Here is a 26,677-nt window from a genome sequence, read left to right as displayed (position 1 = left end):
GATTTGGCTCTAGGTTTCATAGTAGCCTTTCAAGTTCCCTTTGGGGGAGAGATAGCTCAGTGGTTTGAGCATTGGCCTGCTAAACCCAGGGTTGTAAGTTCAATCCTTGAGGGGGCCACTTAGGGATCTGGGGAAAAATCAGTACTTGGTCCTGCTAGTGAAGGCAGGGGGCTGGACTCGATGACCCCTTCCAGTTCTAGGAGATGGGATATCTCCATTTATTTATTTATTTAAGCACAGGCAGACCCAAGATTGTTCCAAAGAGGAGATCTAAAGATGGTGGAACTTGGGTGAAGGACAGTGGCTCATCCATTCCTGCCAGCTTGTGGGGCTCCTCTGCAAGAACTCCTGGTGCTTGGCTCTTAACAGTATGGGATAAGCATAACTGGGGAGAAGCCATTGTCAATACAATGCCCCCTACGGACCTTCCTGATTCACTGTTTCGAACATTTAAAGTGGGGTTTTTGTGCAAGACAATGGGTGTGCAGCCAATTAATCTCCTACGAAGCTGTGCTGCTATAGGGGATAGGTCTGGATTCATGTAGCTGTACTATGTTCTACCCATGGATACTTTAGATCTTTGGGGTTTGCATGTCACAACCCCTTCTATTCAGTGACCCATTGAAAGACGTTTTTAACTCATTAGAAAGGCTTGTTCAAACAGGTGTTCTTACAGATAACAACTGGGTTAGAAATCCCTTTAAGTTTATCAGTCAGGTAAACTAAGGTACCAAAGAAGAAATTTCATAAGTAATTAGATAAAATGAGATACAAAAAAACCCATAGCAAAATCAATTGTGGGAAAGCAACCTTTCCCTCCCCACAAAGGAACTTCTTTGTCTCACATCCTATAAAAGGTAAGAGGTTTTAGGAGTTAGACTGGGAATGAGCAAACTGCCAACATTCCACTTCTTACAGAAGAGGAGACCGGGGTGCCATCTTTTCATCATTCATAAAAGGTGGTAAAATATACTTTCTTTCTGTATTCTGTATAGCGCTGTATTAATCTTTGACTAATAATCTGGTTAAATAATTCCAACTGAGCCAGTTATTTGAAATCATGAATAATTATTAAATTTAAATATGCAACAGCAGTCACCCACTCACAGAAGATGTTCAGCACTGGGCCATTAGACTGTAAATTCCATTACTGACTTCTTTTGTTTCATTTTGCAAAACACTGAATACTCTGATAGTGCTCACTGAATAATAAGACTGCAAGCACAGCGATGGATATGGAACTACTGTTTAGATATTAGACTTACTTACACATTACTATCCCTACTATATTTATTCTGGCTTGTGGAATAGTCCTACAGTGGATATGATTAAGTAGATGATTCATAAACCCAAGAGCAGCATGGGAAATGGGTACACTTTTGACACTGCTAGCAATAGGAGAGTTCATGTGCCAATGTCCTATGAACATAATTGTTTTGCTACACTTTTTTTTAATTAGGAGAAGACCTTATCTGTGGACATCAAAAAGGTTTACAGATCTTTAAAGTTACATGTGCATCCTACACTATATATAAGGGTCTAGCCTATTGGTTCATGAATCTTCCATGCATTGTAAAAAGAGTCAGCACAGAGAAACAAAAATTGGTTAACTTATAACATTTTTGAAAGATATCAACATAACTCTACGACCCATTGTAACCTTATTCCAGAACTGAAATAGTGAATAAAAAATGTGCACTTGATCCTCTTCTGTTTATGTCCTAATTTACAGATACTCCTCAAGTAGAAAGGTTTTATGAATAAACTATAAAGATACCTTATTTTTAGGTTGTTGATTCCATCCACTAACCCAGTATAGTTCAACGACAACCTACGAATAAAAAGATATTTTAAATGTTACAGTGTGTCAGTTTAAATTAGGGCATTGCAACTTCTTAAAATCAAACTCAATTTTCCAAATCAATAGATAACTACAAAGATATTACACAGCAAAAAGATACAGTAAACTGGACAAATATCACAAACATTTCAAGCAGAAATGCTTCATCTCCCTCCAGCAGGTGTTTTAAAAGAATGGAAAACAGAGAATGCAATGACAAGAGACCTTGTTCCATGAACATACTCACCGCTGGATTAATACCACGTATTGGCACGGCTTCACTGTTGGGAAAGCTTACAATGAAATTGTTGTCTCACTAATGCTAGTGGAGGTTTCAGTGGTTGTAGAAGAGAGACAAGATGCTAACAGAAGCTGAGATACAGCAGCTCAGAGGCACTGAGGAAAGTAAAGATAACTATTCTAGCCAAAACTCATTTTAACTGTACTCTCATAAGCAAACAAGGAAAAACAATAAAAGGAAAACAGTCATAAAAAACAGAAACCAGGATTAAATGATTCCTGTGGTGTTGCCTCTGTCATTTTCCTACAAGAAAATGAAACTTGAGGTATTTTATCCAAGGTGGTTTATTAAATTAATATTAGCCTGTTGAAACTGCAGTACTTCTGCTTAGCTGTTAGAATCACATGCATTTTATGGTATGGATCTTTGTCCCACTCACGTTGAATTGGTGTCTGAACAAACAGATGAACTGAAGTCCACCTTACGGGACACAAATGTTAAATTTGTCAAATCCGCATGAACTGATTTGTTGGCTGTGAGGCTGAAATTACTGGCATAAAAAAGGATGCATGTGCTGGTTCCATTGGTCACATTCAGTGGATAGTATGCATCTGTCACTTGCGCTTCAGTGGCCAGGAGTCGCCGTCTTGATTCCAACACTATATTGGGTCTTCTGGGAATCTGGGGTAACAGCACATTAACAATTAAATTACTAAACAAAAAGAAAATTGGGACTGGTACACATAACTTTTCAGCTCTATATTGTCAGTTTGAATCCAGCTCAGGATTGCAATCACCAACAGTTATTAATATCTTACAGCTGTTCACCAAACTCATTTCATATAGACCACTGGTCTTAGTCCAGTTTCCAGTGGGCAGGTATCCTCATCACAAAACCAGTCTCACTAACACTAGCTGGGGAACCTTGTGACAGTCTTAGCGACAGAAGACTACATGGATATGGAGCCTACCCTGTCTTTTCACCTCTCCAGGTGGCTTTTCCAGGTCAGTGTTGAGTTTCCAGCACAGTGGCTGGGCGTTGTGGGGAAGTTTGTGCTGTCACTGTCCATTGCTATACCTGATGTGGGTAAAGAGAGGACTCCATTCTCAGGCATTGCTGATTGAGAACGTTTCATGAATCCTAGTTCACACTACTGAAAACGTTTAAAATAATGATAAACAACAACTGATGAAGGGGTGCAAAGAAAAAAACCCAACATACTGAAAAAAGAAGAATGGCTACATTCTATGGTTTCCACCAGCCTTGGAATAGTAGTGTCCTTAGTGCTATTACCTGGGAGAATTAATTGATTTTTTAAAAATGTTGATATAAGTTCATTTTTTTCTCTTATAGAACGGCAAACAAATTTCAGTTAGCCAGGCTGAAGAGTTGGGTTTTTCTGTTTTGTTTTTTGGCAAGCCATTAGTTTAAAAATTGCTTAAATTTTATATTTTTTATTTTAAAAACAGGCTATTAAATCATTAGGGATTAGGCTCCTCTAATGTTTTCTGGAAAAAACAATTTTTAAAATGGCCAGGGGGGCAAGATGTTGAGGTTTGAAAGTATATATGTTTACTGCACATGCACAGCACTAGGTCCTTAGCAGGAGGCTTCCCAGGATTCCATTTGATAGATAATATATTCTAATAAGTGTGCCACAGGCATCTTGGGTGAAAACCTGGCTCCACTGAAGTCAGTGGCAAAGCTTCCATTGACTTCAATGGGGCAATGATTTCATTGCTTGTTTTTAGGCACTCAGACAATACTCTACATCAGCGGTTCTCAAACTGTGGGTCGAGACCCCAAAGTGGGTCGCGGCCCCATTTTGATGTGGTCTCCAAGGCTGGCTTAGACTTGCTGGGGCCCAGAGTCAAAGCCCAAGCCTGAGAGCTTCAGCCCTAGGCAGCAGGGCTAAGGTTACAGGCCCCCTGCCTGGGGTTGAAGCCCTTGGGCTTCAGCTTTGGCCCCCCAGTCTGGGGCAGTGGGGCTTTGGCTTTGCCCCTCCCCTGGGGCATCAGGGCTTAGGCGGGCTTGGGCTTCAGTCCCCCCTCCTGGGGTCCTGTAGTAATTTTTGTTGTCAGAAGGGGGTCGCGCCACGGTGCAATTAAGTTTGAGAACCCCTGCTCTACATGATCCAACTGTGGCTGCAAACTGTGTCAAATCTCCCTTGTCTTATTAATGCAAAGTTCTTATACAGCCTCTGCAAAGGTGGTGTCTATGCTAGTGCCACATATGAAAGTATGAAGTATGAAGCAAAAAATTAGGGGTGGGGCAGGGACTACTGGATCTCTATTTATGTGGATCCATTAGTTGAGAACCCTTCCAAAAGGAGTGTCAAAGGGCAATGGCCATTACTACAGCATATTGGTTGGAATAGAGGTTTCATTATAGCCTTACAACCTGTCTGTAGACTGTAGCCTCAGAGAACTCTGTCTCCCTAAGTTCCTGCTTAGCTCCCTGCAAATAAATTAATACACCCCAAACTGGGAAAAAAAGAGTTAAGGAGCAGTCCTGGGCACAGGTGACTTCACCTTACCACCCCTGTTGCTCCAGCTGGAGGAGGAGCTTAAAAGAGAGCCAGGCCATCTGAAAAAGGGGCAGACAGGAGAGACCTATCTTGGGAATCCCTCAGTAATGGTACAGCAGGAGTCCTGGCTGCAAGGGAGAGGGCCTAATGGAGTGACTAGCCTTTCCTTAGGACTAGGGAACCCTTCACTCCAATTTCTGGTGGATTATTTATGGGGCTTTGATCACACCTTGGACAGGGAAAGTACATGGTAGGAAGTGGCCCAGGGAGGCACTCTGGGGTGTTTGCTGTCGCTGCCTCTCGTAGGTCCCTGGGTCAGAGCCCAGTGGACAGGGAGGGTCTGAGCTCCTCTATCACCTTTCGTGAAGTGGGCACAAACCCCTTCAGAAATAAGGGGGGATAGAGACACTGTAAACTTTGAGTCAAGGGTGCAACACCCACAGTGGATGGAGGTGGGCTAAAGACACTTTCTTTTTGGACTACATATATTTTGTTGGACTTTATTACTCTGTAAAGGGAAAATCAATTGGCAACCTAGGCAGAGGGCTGAGTCGCTACCTGAAGGGGGGACTGCTAGAGCTGGGATCCAGTGACCAATCACAAGGAAGCAGCGATAAGCCCAACCCCATCACAATTGGCTTTGTGCAGGGAGAGGATTATTTTACCCAGTACACACAAGCATAATGGGCTAAATTAAAAAGCTTTGACTAATATTAATCTAAATCATGCCCTCAATGTTATTAGTTCCCCCCTCCCATTCTTACTACAGAGTACTGCCTTTTAAAATGTAACTCGGATCCTTTTTGAGCAGAGCAGCTAGTTTAGGAGCATGGGGATGTTCCAGTTCGAAGTAGAAATTGCAGGAGCCTGGTATTCTTTGATGTATTGTTTATTCCTTGTTTATTTACAAGGAATGTACAAACTCCCGCTCCTCTGAATGCAGGAGGAACCAAGAACAAAAAGAGCAGTTTCTAAGTTTACAGCCCAAGGCCTTGTGGGCCAACAGACCCAAAAGCTCACTGTCTAGCTTTTTCCAGCATCACGTTGTGCTTACCTGTTAGTTCTTGGTGTTCTTGCTTTTTGCTTCTGCCTCCCTCTCTGTTTCTGTGTTTTCTGCTCTCTCTCTCTCTCTCACTCAGACACACATACCTGGTCATATGCTCAGTGGAACCTCCACCCTGCCCGCATGGCGATAGCTTCTAAACAGACACTATTAGGCTTTATTTTAGGTGCAGCACCCTTAAGTGTTTCTTAAAACTATCTTAAGTGAAGGGTGCATTAACACATCAGTTTGAATGAGGTTTTTTATCTCATCCCATAACATTTCACCCAGCTCATAATAATGTATTAACCCACATATTTTAAATAAAGAAATATGTCTCCCCTAAAGAAGAGAATATTACAGAGGAAAATATTCAGTTTTAATATAAAACTTTGAATCTGTCCCTAGGCCCCTCCCCCCAAAATGTAATTATTTTATTTTTGTATTGAGAAAAAGATCTGAAGACTAAATTGTATTTTGTCTCACAATTGACTGCACATTATGGGAGGATGGGCCCAGCATATCACCTAAAGAGGGTTTTTTAAACCACTTGCTAATAACTGAAAACAAGACTATAGGAGACAATGACTAAGCTATGGGGATTAGTTGAGTATGTCTGGAAAAAATATAAGTGATACATTTTCAGCAGACTAAAGCTCTATTTCCACTGCTGTACTGCCAATACTTTAACCAGGGGGTCTCAGAGAGATTTTTCCCTTTATCCTCTGAAAAAGCCCATATATCAAAGGTGCATTTGCCTGCAGAATCTATCAGTTAGTTTCCCTATCTCATGCCCAAGGAAGGAGGCAACACCATTTGGCAAACAAACATCTTTTAAATGCACTTTGCTGGAACGCTTATACTTTGTTGTTGAAAATAGAGACAATATATTGATAGTATAGCACACCATTCAAGTGTTTGTGCTATTTAAAGGAGGGGAGAACAAATAACTTTTAGGGAAACCTGGAGGTGCCCTCGGGAAAGACTCAAAAATACCTACTCTTATGTAATATTTTTATGAGTCCCAGGGATAAGTCATCTGTGGCAGGAATGATTTAGCAGGACCAAAAGAGGGAATTAATTCCTTCAGAGGCAGGAAAATCAACCCAACCTTTCCTTCAAGTTGATGCTGGAATTTTAAACAAAGGGTCCCTCCAGAAAATCACTACCTATTTCTATTTCAAACATGCATTTATTGTTCCTTTGTTTTTTAATTTTATGATCTATACCCTGCTGTAACAAACATGAGTTTCTCTAGTTAGAATCATCCTACCCAAATCTATACATTTAATGATAACTACAAACAACAAAATCCTTACTTAGAAAATTGGTTAAGATTATATTGTATTCTCTTAAATGCAATTTAGTCTCCATGTTCTAAATCTTTAAAGGATATTATTTTTTTTACCCTTTATCTTTCTGATGGGCTTATCAATAACAATTCTGATCTCACATGCACAGTGAACAATCCCTGTAGCTGACTGAACAAGGCACATAATGAAAGGGATGCACTTTGCATTGTCTTCGATCAAAATTGGGCTGACCTGGTAGAACTGAGTGTAGACTGAGAGTAAGAAAGGACCCAATTCTTTCCTTTGATCTGCATTGTTTGACTCCTAATTCAGAATAATCTGTGGTTTTTTTAAAGGAAGAAAGAGCCTCCATGGAAAACATCTGACCCACTGACTTTCCTCTCTCCTTCAGAATGGAGCAGATCCTCAGATCCACATAACTGGTATTTTTCTGGTGGCCCTCTCAAAACAGTGTGGTTCATAGAGCTAAGGCAATGGGGTCCTGGTCTATGATTAGGGCTCCTATGCACAGTGGTGCTACAAATAAATAATCAAAACAGAGATTTTGGGTCAAAATGATTATATTACACTTATTGTACATGTACAAGAGAATACAACAGAATGGAAACTGCTTATAATAAATGTAAAGAGAAGTACAAAAATAGTGGGGAAATAGTTATATAAGAAGATTCCAGGATTGTCACTGTGTGTGTCATTTTTAAAAGTCCAAAATGTCTGAGTCAGTGAGGAGCAATGGAAACAGCTACCAGCATGGTGAAGGGCTCTTTTGGTTCAGAATATCAGCAGGTTGAATCATCACTGGGATTCCCAGTCTGTTACCATACAGTTTTTAAATTCGCAGCCATTTGACTTTACAAATTACACCTGTGCAGTTTACAGCTGCAGTTAGTCATATCTAATACCATGCCAAGAGTCGTAGACCATTATGATCTCAGAGATAACCAATTACTACCCTAAGCAGTAGTTTCATTTGGTTATCTGAGGGAGACTGCACAGATCAAGGATTACTTGGCTCAACTGCAATGCCCAAGCAACAGCACAGGCTTTCAGCTACTAGTACAATAAATAGTTGTAACAGGATAAAAACTCTCCATTCTCCATTGTATCTAAGGATGGGGTTTTTCTGGGTGTTTGTCCAAAAGGCAATACTACATTTTCTTCCCTGAAAATAAGTTTCTCCATATTCTTTTTTCTTTGAGTGTTTTATGGCCCACATAATAATGGCAATGAGAAAAGGCCCTGGTGGCACAGGAAAGAGTATGACACAAATGAAGAAATGGCTTATAAAGTGAGAGTTAGCAATGGACTGGTCCTTTCATTGTTCATCCTCTGGACTAGATTTTGGCCACCCCTATGAGTAAGCTGCCCTGCCATACCCCCGAAACTTCTGCACAAGGGCTGACCAGAATTCCAATGGGAAATGTAGTCCCTGCTCCCTCTCCCAGCAGTACGTACTACAATATTGTATTTATTCATTAATTTATTTAACCATTTGGAATCCAGAAAAGTATTTAATTGTAATAGTCTCTAAGAGCTATAACTTAAGGTTGAGACTTCTCAAAGCTAAAGAGGGGATTTAGCCCTATAGAGTTCCCATAGAAATTACTAGAACTTGCATGGTTAAATCCCAGAATCAGCTTGAAAATCATAACTGGAGTTCTTCTAGTTTGTGCAGGTTATAAAAAAGAGGCATTGTGGATCTGAGAATAAATGCATCCTAAATGATCTGCACTCTCGTGTGTTATCAGACCCATGGTTGATACCAGAATGCAGTCTCTTCAAATAGGGGCAGAAATATTCTATTTTCCTTCTGAACTAAGCCTCTGGAATGTAGGCAGCATTAGGACTAGCCAAAATGCTATTTTATAGGAATGCAGGCTAGGGAGAAACATGTATTGTGTGTGGATTTAGGTCACTTTAGAAATTCAGGCTTTAGAAAATCAAGGTGAAAGTGTATTGCACAATTTGACTAAGCTGTTTCGACTTTGGGGCCAAATCCTAGTCCTTACTCAGGCAACACTTGCAATGGCTTCAATGGCTTCAATGGCTTTGCCTGAGTGAAGACTGGAATTTTTAGCCCTAATTACCATTGTATGAGGAATACAACAACCTCAAAAAAAAAAATTATACTGTACTGATGTTTTCTGTGTCCAGTGAAGTAATAACTAGAGATCCAGTTCTGAATTAGACAACCAGAAAGAAGTACCTGGTTAAAACCCCACATAATTAAATCCTCTGTATGACTCATGTACTGTATAGTTTAAATACTGACAATACTTGGCAGAAGTGTGCACTTGGAAATTCCATCTGCAATGATACACACACACAGTCACCAGAATAAGAGTGGTGTGTAGGAATTCACTGACACATGGCATTTTGATGAGTGCAAGGATCCTCAGAAGAGGAAAATTTGTACCAAAGAATGAATGAACTCATGCTTCACTCAGCAATCTGTGTGGATCTGTGACCCAGCTGTACATTGTAGGGCAGTAGAATTGAGTGCATTCACCAGAAGAAGGAGAGAGAATTGAGGCAACAATCCTATTTACAAGTGCACAGCAGGAAATGTATTTTAAAAATAGGATTTGCTGAAATTGGAATGGGCACTTTAGCTCCTCACACAGATGAAATGAAACTTTCAGAAAATGTACTGCTTCTGAGAGTGCACTCTTCACATTCATAGATACTTTAAGCACAGTTGGTAATAAATCATTAGAAGGTTACTTGCTAGCATTGTGAAGTGGATCATACATACTTTATTTCATATCTGTGTAAAGCAGCTTCTAATAACTGCAATTGCAATGAATTCATGTCACTTCGCCTTGCAGACTCTCAGGATGAGGCAGTTCTACCTCTTTCCCCATCCTTACCTACCACTCTCATCATACTCTATCCTCTGTTCTTCCTATATAAGTTTAGACAAGTCACTCAGGGCAAAAAGCAGGTATCCTGGATGTATAAAGGAGGGGGGAAGTGTGTGCATACACCTGCAAAGAAGCAGGGAAGAATGTGGACCTAGTATTCCCTTAATCACTAGTCAAGAGGCCTGGCTAATGCCTGCTTCAGTGCTCCAAGAAAACATGGGCAGATCACCTGCTGACATTACCATACTTCGAGTCCCCACACCCCACCCCGAACACATACACGCCCATGAACGAACAAAATGGCTCAGGGACCTTTGCTCAGCATCGATTCTGCTCCCATGCTCCTAGAACCCTCACATTATTAAGGCTAGAATTTTGATTTTAACACCTAAGTTTCGTCAACCAGAAATAGGTGTAACAATACAGGGATATGCGGCAATGTCTGTAAAGCACTTTGAGATCTTCAAGATGGAAAAATGCAAGTAATGATATGGTGGCTGTTTAGTGGCCTGTGTGAAATGTGTTTGGAGTGTCAGCCCACTTCTCTACAGATTGGTGTGCATATCACAGAAACTTCATGGGTGCAAGGGTTCACCCCAGCAGATCTTTTTGCAGAATGGGGCCTATGAGGTTTCTTTACAGTAGCTTGCAACAAATTGCAGAATTTACCTCCATATTTTAAAGAAAAATTTTGAAGTTTCCTGTTATTTTCTCCCTACAATATTCAGTTTTGCAAAGAAACTGAAGGCTTAAATCTCAGTTATCCTATACAGTTTAGTCATAAGTTTATTACATCAGAGTTTTGCAACTGACTTTAATGGAACCAGGATTGGACTCTCAAAAAAAAAAAAAAAAAGCTTGCTTTGAGGAACTGAATAATGTTAAAGATGCATTTTGTGAGGGGGTTGTTTTTTCTTACATTTCCCAACTTAAATTGCATTTGGGACAAACAGAACAAACGTAAACGATTCCACTCAAAACAGATAGTATTTTGGTTTTATACCAGATTTTTAGAACTCATGTATGTCCTTTTATTCAAATCAGATCTTTTTAAAACTAATATTAATGGGTTTAATTGTTTTTTAAGATATTGCACTGGAAAACCAAACTGCTGTTGAAAGGAGTATTTAAACAACATATATTGGTCAATAGGTGTTCATTGTTGCCACTTTTTAAACAGTGAGAGTAATTAACCATTGGAACAATTTACCAAGGGTCATGGTGGATTCTCCATCACTGACCATTTTAAAATGAAGATTGGATGTTTTTCTAAAACCTATGTTCTAAGACTTATTTTGGAGAAATTCTATGGCCTGTGTTATGCAGGAGGTCAGACTATATCACAATAGCTTTGGAATCTATGAATCCCAATTTTCTCACAAGTAATGGGATTTTGACTCCTGCTGCAGGTAATTTCCCCACGACAATGAGAGAAGCTGCAACCTTCATACCATTTTCAGAATTCCCAGAGGAAAACGTGCTCTGACTGGCTGCCTTCCCTACTCCCTCACCTCCTGAGGAAGAGCAGCCAATCAGAGATGGTGCAGGAGGCAGGCAGAGAGTAATCTCCTTCCCCATTGGAACTGAGAGAAGTTTTTTTTTTTAAAAATAGAGACAGAGGGGGAGGGAATTACCAATACTGTTTTCCCAGGGAAGAGGGGGCAGAAAAAGCATTGCAGTTGAGGGGAGCCCTACTCCCACCTCTCCAATCCTGTACAGTGAAAAATGGGTTCACTCCCCTCTGCTCTTCCCACCTTCCCTTCCCCTCCATGAGGGTTTATCTTCACTACAGAGTAGGTGTGGGCTCCTAATAGGTACTGCCCTTGTCCCCACTCCATTCACACACAAAAAACCTCTCACCAGAGTTTGGTGGTGCTTCCAACCCAGGCAAGCTGACATAGATGGGTTTATCTTTTAAAGCCAGAGTGAAAGCAGAACCTGGGCCAATAACCCACCCACTTTGCAGTGAAAATGCAAGCTAAATCACATCCTCCATAGTCTTCCCACTATTCCCTCTCTACGCCCAGCAGGACAGACATTCTTCCACAATTCACTGGGAAAGAATCTACGCACTGCAGTGTAGAAAAGGACACAGTCCTGGGTACGGCTTTACAGTGTGGATGTTCACATCCCAGCTAAACTAAACCAGGTGCTCAGAGCAGGTGCCAATCACCCAGGCTAATTCTGTAGTGAAGACATACCCTAATGCCACACCACCAGGCCTGGGAAAGGGGTAGATTTGCAGCTGGAAGGATGCAGAATTGGTTGCAGCATGTCACTGGGAGTTGCATAATTAATTGATGTAGGTGTGCAAGGACCAAAATGCATTACTCACTATACATCTGTGAGAGTTGCCATCACTAATTGTCAAAGACACATTTTATGAGCAGGGGAAGTTCAAAAATCAGAAGACAGACCAAAAACACTATTTAATCCTTTTTATTTTATTATTTTTTAGGCCAGTCTCATGATTTTTTTCAAATTTGGGGGTTGGCAATACTGTGTATTTCACTTTTTATTTTAAAAATTAATCCTTTTTATGGAATGTAATTTGAAACCTCTATGAATCATACACCACCAACTTCCATTCCTTGGGGACCATCTGTAATCATAAATGGTAGACTGACAAGATGCTATTAGGCTATTCACATTCTCTGGGTCAAATTCTGCCCATAAGTTACATTATGTTCAGTGTGATCCCATCATTGTAAATCCACTGTAGTAAATTCTGAGGTACTCTGAATTTACATCAGTGTAACTGTAAGGAAAATCTGGGCTTCTGTCCTTTGCAGCACTAATGAATCATAGGGCAAAGGACAATAATATTAGTAAACAGGACCTGTGTGACAGGGTCGTCCAAGGGAACTTAATTAAAGCATGTATTTTGCCACAAAAGAATGTAAATAGAAAGGTGCTTGCCTTCTGTTCTGTTTTCTTATGCTCAGTAGCACAATTGAGTTTACTGACAATATAGTAAAATTATGTAAGTTAGAGAGTAACTAAAAAACCAACCCCACACACAAGAGCATGTTTGGCAAAGCTAATCTTATAACTAACAGACTTGCCCTTTGGAAGGAAACTATTCAGAATTTCTTTCTACTTGATATACTTTCCTCACCCCACATTTCTCACATGATGGCCACAAGTGTACTGAAGTTCAGTTAACCCTTACAGCAACAGAGGACCAAATGTATGAACTCATCTCCTGTCTCAACAGAGCAGTTATCCCACTTTCCTGCCAGCTCCTGAGCCATCATCCCAATCAAATGAGTCTCCTTTCACCTCTGTTCCCTGTTCCCCAAAATTTAGCACCAAAGCATGCACCCCTTACTAGCAAGCTGACCATAACTGTAGGCTGCTGGAGTTTCTGGCTACTGATCCCTGTCTTGTAACAGCAGCATTAAATTTTGGAAATCTAATTGATGACAGGTGACTGGGGCCAGAAAATAAAGCCCAGTTTCTTGCCAGCACGCCTGTGTGTTACACCTTTACTACACCAAAAAACCTCGTGTCTATTGTTCTTCTAACTCCTGTACTCCTAACTCCTTCCCATTCTAGATAGCTCCAAGCCTGGCCTCTGGCATGGACATCCCAACATTCTGGTTCTCAGCCTGACAGAAAGGTCAGGAACAGTAGCAAAGAGAAGATGATCATAAGAAAAGCATAGATTGGGAGAAGAGAGGCATTCCCAGCAGTAAGGAGGTGATGGCTGAGTCTGAAGACAACTCCCAAGAGTCCAGCCCAACTCTGAGACAATAAATCCTCCTTATTCCATTACCTTCCCAGTGGGCTTGGCTGAAAGTCTGTCCAGTACTTCTTTGCATAGATGCAGACGTGTATTCCACTTAGGTGTGTGCATGCCCAGCACGCCACAGCCTTTTGGCTAGTGGTACCCGTAGAGGGGTGGTGCTTGCACCCCGTGGCTCTGCCCTCCCCGGCTATATAAGGTGGCGCTGTCCTGACTTCCTTCAGTTCCTTCTTATCACCAGTGGCTGGAGTCAGAGCTCTGTGTGGTTGTAGTCTCACAACCTCACATTTAGTCTTAGCCTAGTTTATTTTATATAGTTAGTAACCAGTAGATAGTGTTAGTTGATAGTTAGCGTTCCCAAGTGATACCTTTTCTTGACTAAGTGTTTTTCCATCAGAAAATGCCAGTTTGTCAAAATTCTGTGGGAATATGTCAATTTTGATGAAATTTTATTTTAAAGATTTTAATGAAGCACCTTGTTATTTTTATATTGTAACTCTTTTCTAAGATAAATGAAAATATAAAAATAAAATTACTAAACATAATACTAAAGTAAAAATAAAGCCTTATCTAATGAGTCAGAACGTGTTTCAGAATGAACATGCCAAATCTGTGTGTTTGGCTAGCTTGTCTCTAACCACCAGATCACACATTCCCCCCTGCACACACACACACCTATATCCAGGAAAAGAACCCAGGAATCTTCATTCCTCGCAGTCTACTGATGTCTGGGAAATAGTAACCCACTGGCAAAGTATGTGCTGCGTTCCTCTCCACTGGTTGGTCAAAATAAGGGATAGCAGTCACTTCTTTAGCTCAAGTGGTAGAGGTCTATGCTGGGGATCTGACAATACACTGTTCAAACCCTACTACCAACCCATGGGGGAAGGAGAGTGTCATCATTAGGGCCCTACCAAATTCACGCCCATGAAAAACACGTCACAGACTGTGAAAGCTGATCTCCCCCCCATGAAATTTGGTCTGTTGTGTGCTTTTACCCTATACTATACAGATTTCACAAGGGAGACCAGAGTTTCTCAAATTGGAGGTCCTGCACAAAAGGGAGTTGCGGGGGGGAGGGGTCGCAAGGTTATTTTAGTGGGGACATGGTATTACCACCCTTACTTCTGCGCTGCCTTCAGAGCTGGGCTGCTGGAAAGCGGTGGCTTTTGACCGGGCACCCAGCTCTGAAGACAGCAGCGCAGAAGTAAGGGTGATACCTGCCATCCTTACTTCTGCATTGCTGCTGGTGGCGGCTCTGCCTTCAGAGATGAGATCCCGACCAGCAGCCGCCGCTCTCCAGCTGCCCAGCTCTGAAGGCAGCATCACCACCAGCAGTAGCACAGAAGTAAGGGTAGCAGCACCGCAACCCCCCTACAATAACCTTGTGACCCCCTCCCACAACTCCTTTTTGGGTCAGGACGCCTAAAATTACAACACCGTGAAATTTCAGATTTAAAATAGCTGAAATAATGAAATTTGCAATTTTAAAAATCCTACGACCATGAAATTGACCACAATGGACTATGAATTTGGTAGGACCCTAGTCATCATGGTTGCACAGGATGGATTTTTTTTAAAGCAACTAGTTTATTTAATACACAGAGTGAGAAAGCTTCCTTTAGAACTTGTTTTACAGTTAAACATTAAAAATTATGACACAAAGTTCAACAAAACACAGGTCTCTCACATATTTTGATTGCTTGTGTTGCTACATTGGCATGTTTGAAGGCTGAGTATGCTACTGATTGGTAGTGGCTTATAATGACAGACCATCAGAGGCGGGGATGATCATGGACAGCTGGAAGAAGGAAATACAAACCTATTCACTTTTGAGCGCTATTGTCACTCTGTGGGGAGTGGATAATGGGAGAAAGACACTGAGGCTGTAAAGAGAGATCTGGTATCTAACTAGTTGAGCTAAAATAGCTACATTTATTTAGTGCTTAGATTGTGCCCAGCTAGACAGACAGTGTGTGAGCCACCACAATTGCTTTAGGCAAATGAGTGAGTATAAATGAAAGTGAACAATAGTGTTGAATAGAGCTGGCTGAAAAATGAAAAATTATTCTCAAACAAAATTCTGAACTTTCAGAGTGTTTTCATTTCAAAGTGTTCAAACATGAATCACTTTCTCTTTTAAAAAAAAGTTCATGATTTTTCAAGAACAATTATCAAAATATTTTAAAAAACCCAATTCCCAGTAAATGAAAAATGTCAAAGGCTGTTTTGATAACATTTTTGATGATACTTTTGAAAAAATTTGTTAACAAATATTTTAGAAAAGGCAAAAAAAATTGATTACATCAACATTTTTGTGAAAAAATTCATTAAAAAATACAAGAGGTTTTTTCCATTGCAAAACTACCTTCCAGAACTCATTCTAGTGTTGAGACAATAGAAAGACCAAGTACTGAAGGTGGCTGCTTAGGCAAAGTTGGGGCACTGTTCTGTCAACATGTGTGAGCTGTTTCAGCCTATCAGTTGGAATAGCTATCATCCCTCCTATGCAGCAGTATCTGGGCACTTGAACTGAGTCCAGTAGCCCTTTCTTGCCACGCTCAGCTCTCTCTCACCCAACTGTTCACTTCTTCAGAACAACACTGCAAATCCCAAAAGTCTTGAGTTAGACCCCCACACTCATGAAATTATTTTAAAAAAATGATTTTTGGTCAAAGATTAGATCATTTGAGGACGGGTCTGTCTTTGTAATTTTTTTTTAAATACCCCTGTGAGACAGGGTAGCCTAATGCTTTGAGGAGCTGGATACATTACAGCAGGTTTCTGTAGTTTATAAAATTCTTATGTTGCATATGGTCTCATTAAATGAGTGAATGTGATACAAATGGGGTATAAAATATAGTCTTCTCTTGTTCCTTCCCCACCCCAGTGTTAGATTTATTTACACTGAAGCATTTTTCTGTTTCCGTTCATTTCCCACTTTCTTTTCCTGCTAATGAGCACCAGAGAACACTGCCACTTGGGAATCAGTTGGGTTGTCTTAACAACAACTTGACAGAAAAGGCCAAGGATAATTGCCCTGATCTAATCATGATATGCCAGGTGAGATTTGTGGAAGAAAGCAGAGTCTGGGGCCAATCAGAAAGGAGAGGATCCAGAGAAACTCAGTTCCTGAGACTGAGCATAGGCAGTTAAAACATGGCAGGCTTCCTGAACCCAAAAGCTAGGGGTGGGTAGCCAAGCTTCATGTGGTGGGGTGAACCCTTTGAGGACAGCAGGCTGAAGACCTCTGCTGGGAAACTTAAGTTTTGACTTTAGGGTTCTACAGTTGGAACATTTGTGCATGTTTTGTCCCAGCTTGAGGAACTACAAATAAAACTTTTGTTTAACCCTCCAGAGATGGAAGCACTATGGTTCTGTTTTACAAAAGCCAGACCCTCCGCTTGAGGCTTCCTTGCAACACCTTGATGCTCCCAATGTGTATGTGACAATTACAGTATTACCAACTCTTGTTAATATATTCAAGTGATGTGATTATGGCCCCTGCTGCCAGAGCTAGTGGTGGAGGGCCTATAGCTGAGTGGCAAAGGGTGCCTCTGCTGTGCCCTGTTAACAATTCCTCCCTTCTTCAGGGCTCTCCTGTTCCATTCACACCAAACACAGTCTCACAGGCCCTTCAGACCAGGCTTTTACCCTTTTTCATTTCCCCAATACAACAAACTAAAACTGAAAACAACAACTACCCTGCTAGTCTTGAGTTCTGTCCTCAGGTGTCTCTTACCACCAGGCCTTCTGTTCTGGCAGTCACTTCAGTTTCCTCATGCTTCTTATAGTAGAAGCACCTGACCCAATCTAAGGTCTTAATCAGGGTTGGATAGTCCTAGCCCTCCAGCCCTTAAGGGCAAGCCACCCTGTTACAAGGCCCAACCAAGATCAGGATCCTATTGTGCTAGACACTGCATGTAGTAAAGAGATAGTCCCTGTCCTCAAGAGCTCACTATTCAGTTCAAAGAATGGTGGTGAGTTTGTGACACAGGAGCTGAAACCCATCAGACTCATTTCACGTGAGGGCCACCAAACATCCATTAAGATGGAAACAATTTTTAATCCTTGCTGAATTGGGCTGGATTTAAACACACTCTTAAATAAAATGCCCCAGCCAGTTCTCAACTCCCATTATTCAGAGTAGAAACACAAAAAATATAATAAAACAAATATTAATCAAGAGTCTAATTCACCTCTAAATACATTTTTGCAATGTAAAGCCTTTCCACTAATTACTCCAGTGTCCTTATATTTACTTTCATACCTATATATTTCTTTTTTCACACAGCAGAACTGAACCCACAATTTTCAATTCTACAGCACAGACCTTCTTCCACTTCAGCCATAGGAGTAATTTGGGGAAGGGAAGCATGCTGTTATCCTCTAGGTGAGCCAGAGGGTCTCCTGTGCTCCTGTCTCCCATTCCCCTCTCCCACTCCTTTTAAAAGGGTACAGTCCCATAAGTGTATGTGGCCAGGGGAGGGACTGAAAGTGCAGGCTGTGAGTTAGGAGGAAGATTCAGAGCTGGTTGAGAAACTCCATGTTGATTTCCCTGGTCTGCAGTGACCCTGAAGAATCCACAAGTTTGCTACTGGAATTATCTCACTCTGGGGGGAGAAAGGAAAATCCCCTCCCAAATGGAACAATGTGGGTGGAATTCTATGAACTTCCCTTTGTGGTGTGTTCTGCCTTTGGCCCTTTGTCAATACTGTTACACATTACCATTCAAGTTCTTGGCTCGGAGAGATATTCTATAAATATGCCAATGTCCTGGGCCCAAGATACTGAAGATGTAAATAATTAAAGGTAAGTGACTGTCCTCATCAGATAAGAGGAGGTTCATTTCTGCATTTCCTAGTGAAGTCAATAGGAATATAATTATTAAACACAAGATGAACTTCAGAGAGGGTAGAAAACACATGAACTGATAAAGCACTACAGACTTTAATGTCTTTGCTGAGAAAAGCAGCACTGCAGCATCTAGGGTTAAAGGTTAAAATACTGACTTGCAGTTATATTTACGTGGATATCATACTAGAACGTGAAACAAATCATGGGATATTGCTAAAAAATATTTCTTTCTCCCTCTTCCATTCTGATTCCAAAATAACCAGGCTGATTTTTCCCCCCTACAGTAACGTGCAACTAGCTTCAGCCAGCTTGAAGCAGTTCTTTGGTAATTATTTTAAACAACACTTTGAATAGAATATGGAAAAATCTGGCTGACTTAGCAGGGCAATAATTAAGTACACTTTCTACATCTACAAGTTAAAGTTTATTTTTTAAATGTAAAGGAGTGCTCAAAGCTGGGGGGAAGGGATAGGAAAACCCAACTATTTCTTCCTTCTTGTAGCTAGCAGCAATATGTCTCAATATGGCTGATATATCCTCCCCCCAGGTTTGAAGACTATAAGAAAGTAAATGTGAATCCCCTACTCCACACACACACACTCTCTCTCTCTCCCAGCATCTGGATGGCATTTGGGCCATTCTCCTGACACTTATTGTCCTTGGTCCCTGGCAAAACTCCCATTATTGTGATGTCAGAGATTATTAAGTTCGATAGCAGATACTATCACTTTAATCAGAGAGAGAAGAGGTGAGGTGCCAACTGCAAGTGGATGAGGCAGCAGTTGTAAAGCATGTACAATCAATTTAAAAAAAGTCACTGTACAAATGGAATTTTCCAACCCTGTCACTGGCCACAGATGATACAACTATTCTATAGGCCATAAGCAACTGTCACTGTGCTCAGTTGAGAGGCACAGCCTCCACTTCCTGTATGTTTTCATAGCCAAGAGTAACACATTCACCACACAGCAGTTTTCGAAATCCCTCGTATGTCACAAAGGTCAATGAGGAATTGCATCTTGAACCTACAGTCCTTGCACATGCAAAATACCTATTGACACCACTGGAAATTTTATGTGCAAAACAACTACTAGGATCAGGCTGACATACAGAACCAGAAAGTCTGAACAACAAGCTTCTTGAAATTTTCCTCAATACAACTCACAAGAATTACTGTGTGGCTCTGATTTTCATGTGGGACACAAAGGTGGGGAAGTGTAGCTCCATCAGAAAAAGCTCACCTCTTCTAATAGAAAATGATTTGTCTGGCTCGGATTGAAACTCTCAAATTACTGCAAATATTAACTTTCTGTGAAGAAGCTGCTCCTCTTGACTCTACTTAAGGAAGCTCCAGCCTCTAGCTGTTGCTAGGCAATATGCATCTACTGCAGTCCCCTCTCTCTAGTCTCTAGCTACCTTGTGGCCTGCCAAGGAGTTCCTGGCTGAAGGTGACAACTGAAATGGCAACAGTAGTGGCTCCAAGAGATGAACTAGGTGCTGTAGCACCCATAGAGTGGGCCTGGTGCCAAGTGTGGCAAGGCCTTTCTGACCCCCCTAACTTCTTGGGACCTTCACCTGAGAGGATGGGGTGACTCCAAAAAGACACAGCTGCCCTCCCTCAGTTAGGCACATACAGGCCTCCAATATGGGAGATATCAGGACCCAGGTAGAAACATTGAGAATTGTTCCATCACACAGGAGAGACTGGGATTCCCTTTCCTGATGCAAAAATAAACCACCGTGTTTGCTGCTGAGGACTGACTCCCTTGCATAAGCAGTGACTGAAGGATGACTCTGTGACACTGCACTCCATATTCTTCACAGTGATATGATTATGATATGATTATGGCATAATTATGATGTATTTTGTACAAGATGTGTCATGTAAGGTGTCATTGGAAAAGTTATGATTTGATGAATATGATTATCCTATTTGCATGCATGTATCATTTTTGTATCTGAAGTTATGAATACTGACTATGGATCTGTATTTCAAATGTGATTACTCTGGAAAACACCCACAGATAGCCTTTCAGGTACCACAATGATGAAGCTAGACAGTGCTAATGGCTCATCAACAAAGACAGTGGGCTATGGAAAAGCTTAGGCTTCCTGTAAACGTTTCAGCCGGCCTGTAAGTAATAGCTGCTATGACTCAGCAAGGGCATGTGACCAGACCACATGATACTGAACTCCATTTTAAGTACCTGTATTTTTCCACAAACTGGGCTGGGAACTGTTTTTGGAACAAAGGATTCCCACCATATGTTAAAGCTATATAAGGTGGGGAGTAACAGCATATGGGGCATCACTCACCACACAAGGACACTCCTGGAAACACCTGAGGAACAAAGACTGAACTGGGGGAAGTGCTGGTCCCAGGCTAAAAGGATTTCTAGTCTGTGTATGGATACCTGGTGGACTGCTTGTATCATCAGTCACGGTGAGAAATTGCTAATTCATATCCAATCTTTCTAGTATCTTAGGTTTAGTTTGTGGTTTTATTTACTAGGTAATCTGCTTTGATTTGTTTGCTATCACTTATAACCACTTAAAATCTATCTTTTGTAGTTAATAAACTTGTTTTTTTGCTTTATCTAAACCAGGGTGTCTTTGAGTGAAATGCCTGGGAAAAATCTCAGCTTGGTTAACACAGGCTTGTTGCATATCCTTCCCACATCAAGGGGAGAGTGAACTATTTATGAGCTTACATTGTAGAGATCTCTGTGCAGTGCCAGACAGTATAATTTTGGGTTTATACTCCAGTGGGGAGGGGGTGAGCCTGGGGAGCTGGGGAATTGGCTGGTGCCTGCTGTTTGCATTCAGGTAGCTCAGTTTGGGTGAGTGGCACCACCTGCTGTGGTGTTGGGTGTTAACAAGTCCAGGTGAGGCTGGCTGTGTCTCCAACCAAGATGTGTGACTATAGAGCCAACCCAGCTGTGTGTCTTAGAGGGGCACAGGGGTTCCCACAGCTCCCAGGTTGCTCCCCGGGGATGACAACCCTTCACATTACCCATGTGACACAATCTAATATCCAGAGGAATCTTGAACTGGTTACCAAAACTAGTTAAACTGGTTCAGCATAGACTTGCTGTTCTAAAGTATTAGCCATCTAGCTCCAGGCTCATGACCCAGAAGATATGGCAGAAACAAGCAGATAGAGAAAGCCTGGGTAAATCTCTACCTCCTGGTGGATTCTCTATATGTTGCTTCCTTGGCTGTGGTCATCCTGGCCTTCTCTTACCTGCTCACCAACCACTTCTCACCCGCAAGAGAGCTCTCTGGCTGCACTTACTAAACTGGTCTTCCCCATCAATAGAGAAAAAGGACTTTAATCATAGGAGGATTTTGATTTCTATCATGTTAATTCACTTTCTCGGAGAGAGACTCTAGTCTGGAATCCTGCCCATGTTTTATTGTTGATAAGCATTTCTCATAATTGCTTTAGTAGTGCTTGAGGCTATGGAAGCTTCCACTAGAGAGAAAGGGCTACGGCAAGGAGGTATTACCACTAGTCATGAATTGCTTAGCAACAGCTAGGAGGCAGAATTACCTGCAAGGGAGCCAAGAGGAACAACTGTTCGGCTCTGGAGTAGGTATCTCCTTTGCAGAAAATGAATTTACATATACAATTCCAATCTTTTTATAAGAAGAGTATCATGACTGAAGTCACTTTCCTTTAAGGGTAAGGAATGGTGTCTCTAGTCTCTGTTTGTCAGAAGGTGGAGATGGATGGCAGCATTACCTGTTAGGTTAATTTCTTCTGGGGCACCTGGCATTGGCCACTGTCGGCAGACAGGATACTGGGCTGGATGGACCTTTGGTTTGACCCAATATGGCCATTCTTATGTTCTTATCAATGGAGAAGAAAAACTTGGTGAAGGCAAATCTCTCATACCGAATAGTAATTAGAAGTGGAAGCACTTCCCAATTCCTTTCCAACAAAACAATATCAAATGAGCTGATTAATGGATAAATGGCTGCACATGACTAGAACATTCACGGAAAAGTACCCTGAGATATTAGTTTATAAATAGGAGTGAATGCCAAAAACATTATGCTGGATATAGTGTAAAGAGTTTTATTTAAAGCTAGATGCTGGTGACATTCTTCAGAAGTAAAGAATAATGTAAAATTCCTTTTCACGTAACCAACACTTTTGCCATATATAATGATCAGCTTCTTGGTTGTCACTGGGTATTGAACCTGTAATCTCTATGTAGAGCATAAACCTCTACAGCATGAGGTGAAGGAATAAATTTGGCTTTAGCTGACAGTTGAGTACATTCATATCTTCATTGGACCAAGCACAGACAGAGAAGCATAACACATATTGAGCATTGGGTTACACATAGAAGTATGGATAGATGAATCTCCAGTAGGTGCTGTACTGGCTGCCTCCCATAGCCCTCTACGGCAGCTGATAAACCTTGAAAGTACTGCAGTAATTTAATATCACTTGTACTGTGCAAATAACTTGAAGTGTTTTTACATGGACTTGAATTTAGAATGTAGAAGAGTTTAAGAAGGCTCAGTTTGTGGAATATAGAATAATTAAAAATGACTGCATTACTTTAATTATTGAATAAAGCTCCAGTTGGCCGAACTGAATCACTTAAAAATCATTACAGATTTTAATATTTCTTTTAAATTACTCTCTATATTCCTCTAACCAACCCCAATTTTTTCTTTCAAAATCTACCAAATGCATATCTGCAATTTGCGAGTGATTGCTTCCTTCCATTTCATACAGGAAAGAATTGTGACCATAATTCATAATTATTATTGTGGACCTTCTTTAAAATGCAGAATTTACTATTTATGAAAGAAGTTGACTGAAAGCCTTGGAGACTGAAGTCCACTCTTTATCCACAGGACATGGACAGCAGAGACAACAGCAATGCAAGTGTCCTCAAATTGGTCCACCACTGTATCTTAACCTGGGACCTGAGCCCCGCAAGCCCAAGTCAGCTGACCTAGGACAGCCATGGGTTTTTATCCCTATGTAGATGTACCCTATGACACTGAGGTCCTTTTCAAAGTACCTGCTTTTCAGGGTACTTTTAGTATGGCCTATGTTCTTTGTTCCTAGATGTGTGACCTTGCATTTGGCTGTATTAAAGTTTATGTTGTTTGTTTTCAACGAGCTTGCCAAGAGAAACAGATCACACTGAGGAAAGTGACCTGTTATCATTATTTACCTCTCTACTAATCTGTGTGTCATCTGCAAATAGTCCAGTGTCTGTATCTATTTGATTACTGTTCCTTCTCCTCAGACTACCATCAAAAAGTGCAATCAGTTCTGGCTAAACCTCATCTATCTGGAACTAGATTTAGACCGCCAACTCATTTCTCTGGACAACTAACATCCATCAGCTAATTAACAACTTCTGGCTAATAATGACCTGATCTAGGTTTGAACCCTCTAGAGATGAAAGACTTGATAATCCAGTGCTTCATTAAGGTCCTTCTTATGCAAAAGACAAGAATTAAATGGGAAAAATCTAAATATTATGTTTTAAAAAAATTACAAGTTATAAAGACCACTAAAAAGGTAGAAAACTCACAAGTCTATTAAAAATACATGTCTGTAATTGAAAATCCAGGCAATCCTTTCTGCACAAAGTCTTGTACAGGACTGACTGCTTACTTGTGTAATCCTGAAAGTCACGTACAACATTCATTAGCAAGTATTGTTATACGCCAAAAATTTGACAGCTCTAGACACGGAAGACTACTCACCCTTGAAGGTCTCATTGCAGTATAAATTACTGAAAACTGAATTCCTTGTTTTTGCAGACTCATAGTCAGTCTTCCAATTATTTTGTCTGTAAATACAAATTTGTATAGCTTACCAAACTCTAAAGTGAGAACTAAAAATCTATGATCATAATACAAGTAACAGCATAGATAGGTATTTAAACTTACTAGTACAATTATTTAAAATTATCTATATGACACAACAAGTTGCATGATAATTTACAATCACAGAAATGTAAGGTGGGAAGGGACCGCAAGAGGTCATCAAATCCAGCCAGCCCCCTGTGCCGAGGCAAGACTAAGTAAACCTAGACCATCCCTGACAGCTGTTTTTGAACCTGTTCTTTAAAACCTCCAATGATGGGGATTCCACAACCTCCCTTGGAAGCCTATTCCAGAGCTTAATTATCCTTACAGTTAGCAAGTTTTTCCTAATGTCTAACCTAAATCTCCCTTGCTGCAGTTTAAGCCCATTACTTCTTGTCCTACCTTCAGTGGACATGGAGAACAATTGATCCCTGGCCTCTTTATAACAGCCCTTGACATATTTGAAGATTTCTCAGATCCCCACCCCTCCCAGTCTTTCTTCTCAATTCTAAAGATCCTCAGTTTTTTCAACCTTTCCTCGCAGGTCAGGTTTTCTAAAACTTTTACCATTTTTGTTTCTCTTCCTTGGATTCTCTCCAATTTGTCCACATATTTCCTAAAGTGTGGTGCCCAGAACTGGACACTGTACTCCAGCTGAGGCTGGATTTACAAAAAGGGAGTAAGAGACATTCACTGCCCTAAGGAAGTTACAGTCCACATTAGACAAGACAACAATTCAGATAAAGGAGGGGTTCTGCAGTTGTGAAGAAAGTACAGTAGGAAGGATACCTGGGAGAGTGGGTTTAGGAAAGTGAAGGAAGAGAAGATCATCCAGCAGATGAGAAAAGGATATCTAAAACTGCTAGTTAAATTACCAGCTAATTAAAAATAAAACTGAAGAATTAGTAAACTGTGTTTATAAGGGGAGAAATTATACCATGTACCCCAGAATGTTCAGAGCATATGATTATTGGAAACTTACCACCAAACAAAGCTCAAAGGATCAGTATACATAAGATATGTGCACATTATGTATTATACTGAGAGTAATAATTCTACTTGCCTTTGTGAATTTTGGGTCTGATACTACTAACTCTGAAGTCAATGGAAACTTTGTTATTGACTTGAATAGGAGCAGAAGCAGATCATTAATTAGCCCTGCTGTTAACATTTCTGAGAAAAGAAAGTAAGTCAAGTCATGAAGATGGTGGCATAACTATAGGGCTATACATGGAGGAATCATTACAAAGTACCAGGTTTTCCAAACTCAGTGTCTTGCCATAGTTTTGCAGAAGTGTTCAGTAAGGGAGTCCAAAGAATTTTCTTATGGAACATTTGTCATTCATAAAATCATAGATAATTATGACAATTTACAGCCTATCTCAAGTTTCAGAGTAGCAGCCGTGTTAGTCTGTATCCGCAAAAAGAACAGGAGTACTTGTGGCACCTTAGAGACTAACAAATTTATTAGAGCATAAGCTTTCGTGGGCTACAGCCCACTTCTTTGGATGCATATGTGTATATATATCTCCTCAATATATGTTCCACTCTATATGCATCCGAAGAAGTGGGCTGTAGCCCACAAAAGCTTATGCTCTAATAAATTTGTTAGTCTCCTAGCCTATCTCAAGTTTGCCAACTGAAACTGAAAATACTAGGAAAAAACTACATAAGATAAGGAGTACAGGTGGTGAATCTCAAGAAACATTAGCTTTTTCAGTGTGATTGATGGAGAAGTCAGTCAGTGGGCTAATATTTCCTGTCTTGGTACCTTTACTGCTTCTTATCTACCAAGCAAACCCTTCCGATGAATGGATATTTCACAACCCAGCCAAAACAGGCTTTTCATACGGATTCTAAGTGGACAAGCTACAGTAACTGAGTTTAATTTTCATTTATCAGTATTTGCTCTCATTTCATTACTCTTTTAACCTCTTCTATTTAGTGAAATTGTGCTCTCACACTTAGGCAGCTTTAAGTAACTGTTTTTCAGCAGGATTTTACCAGGTTTGCACAACTAAGCCAATAACTATTTCAATCAAGAGGGGCAGTTATCTAAAGGTGTTTTTTTAAATGATGATCAAAATTTATCTCCTATAAAAAACCCCACACATAGACTTTCCCCAGCAACATAAATGACAGTTTACATTTTATATATTTGATCTAGGAGTTCGGAGAAATTACATCCTGCAGATTTATATGCAATAGGCACAGGCAACAGTTTCTCTTTAAAAAACCCAACAGCTTGAGTTACCATTTGCAGCAGGTATAATACTAGGTAAATGCATGTGTTTGTGTCTCATTTAAGATAATCAAAGAACTTCTGAGATAATAATACATTATTTAGCATTTCACTGAAACAAGGAGACAAGCGTAGCTATAGCTACCAAGAATATC

At 40.6% G+C, this 26,677-nt stretch overlaps 1 protein-coding gene across 1 annotated transcript in view; it reads right to left on the bottom strand.

Annotated features, from left to right (window-relative positions):
• The window catches only part of LOC135873048 (V-type proton ATPase subunit S1-like), an 84,677-nt gene that overhangs the window by 8,624 nt on the left and 49,376 nt on the right, over window positions 1-26,677 (bottom strand). The window contains exons 7-9 of the mRNA XM_065397523.1: window positions 24,176-24,261; window positions 2,521-2,762; window positions 1,778-1,831 (exon numbers count right to left, since the gene is read on the bottom strand). Of these exons, the coding sequence (XP_065253595.1) occupies window positions 1,778-1,831; window positions 2,521-2,762; window positions 24,176-24,261 (382 nt within the window). The remainder of the gene's footprint in view (window positions 1-1,777; window positions 1,832-2,520; window positions 2,763-24,175; window positions 24,262-26,677) is intronic.

This window comes from Emys orbicularis, chromosome 1 (genome assembly GCF_028017835.1).
Source record: "Emys orbicularis isolate rEmyOrb1 chromosome 1, rEmyOrb1.hap1, whole genome shotgun sequence".
NCBI lineage: Eukaryota > Metazoa > Chordata > Testudines > Emydidae > Emys > Emys orbicularis.
Note: the sequence above shows the minus strand (reverse complement) of the source record. Positions and strands in the feature narration are given on the sequence as shown.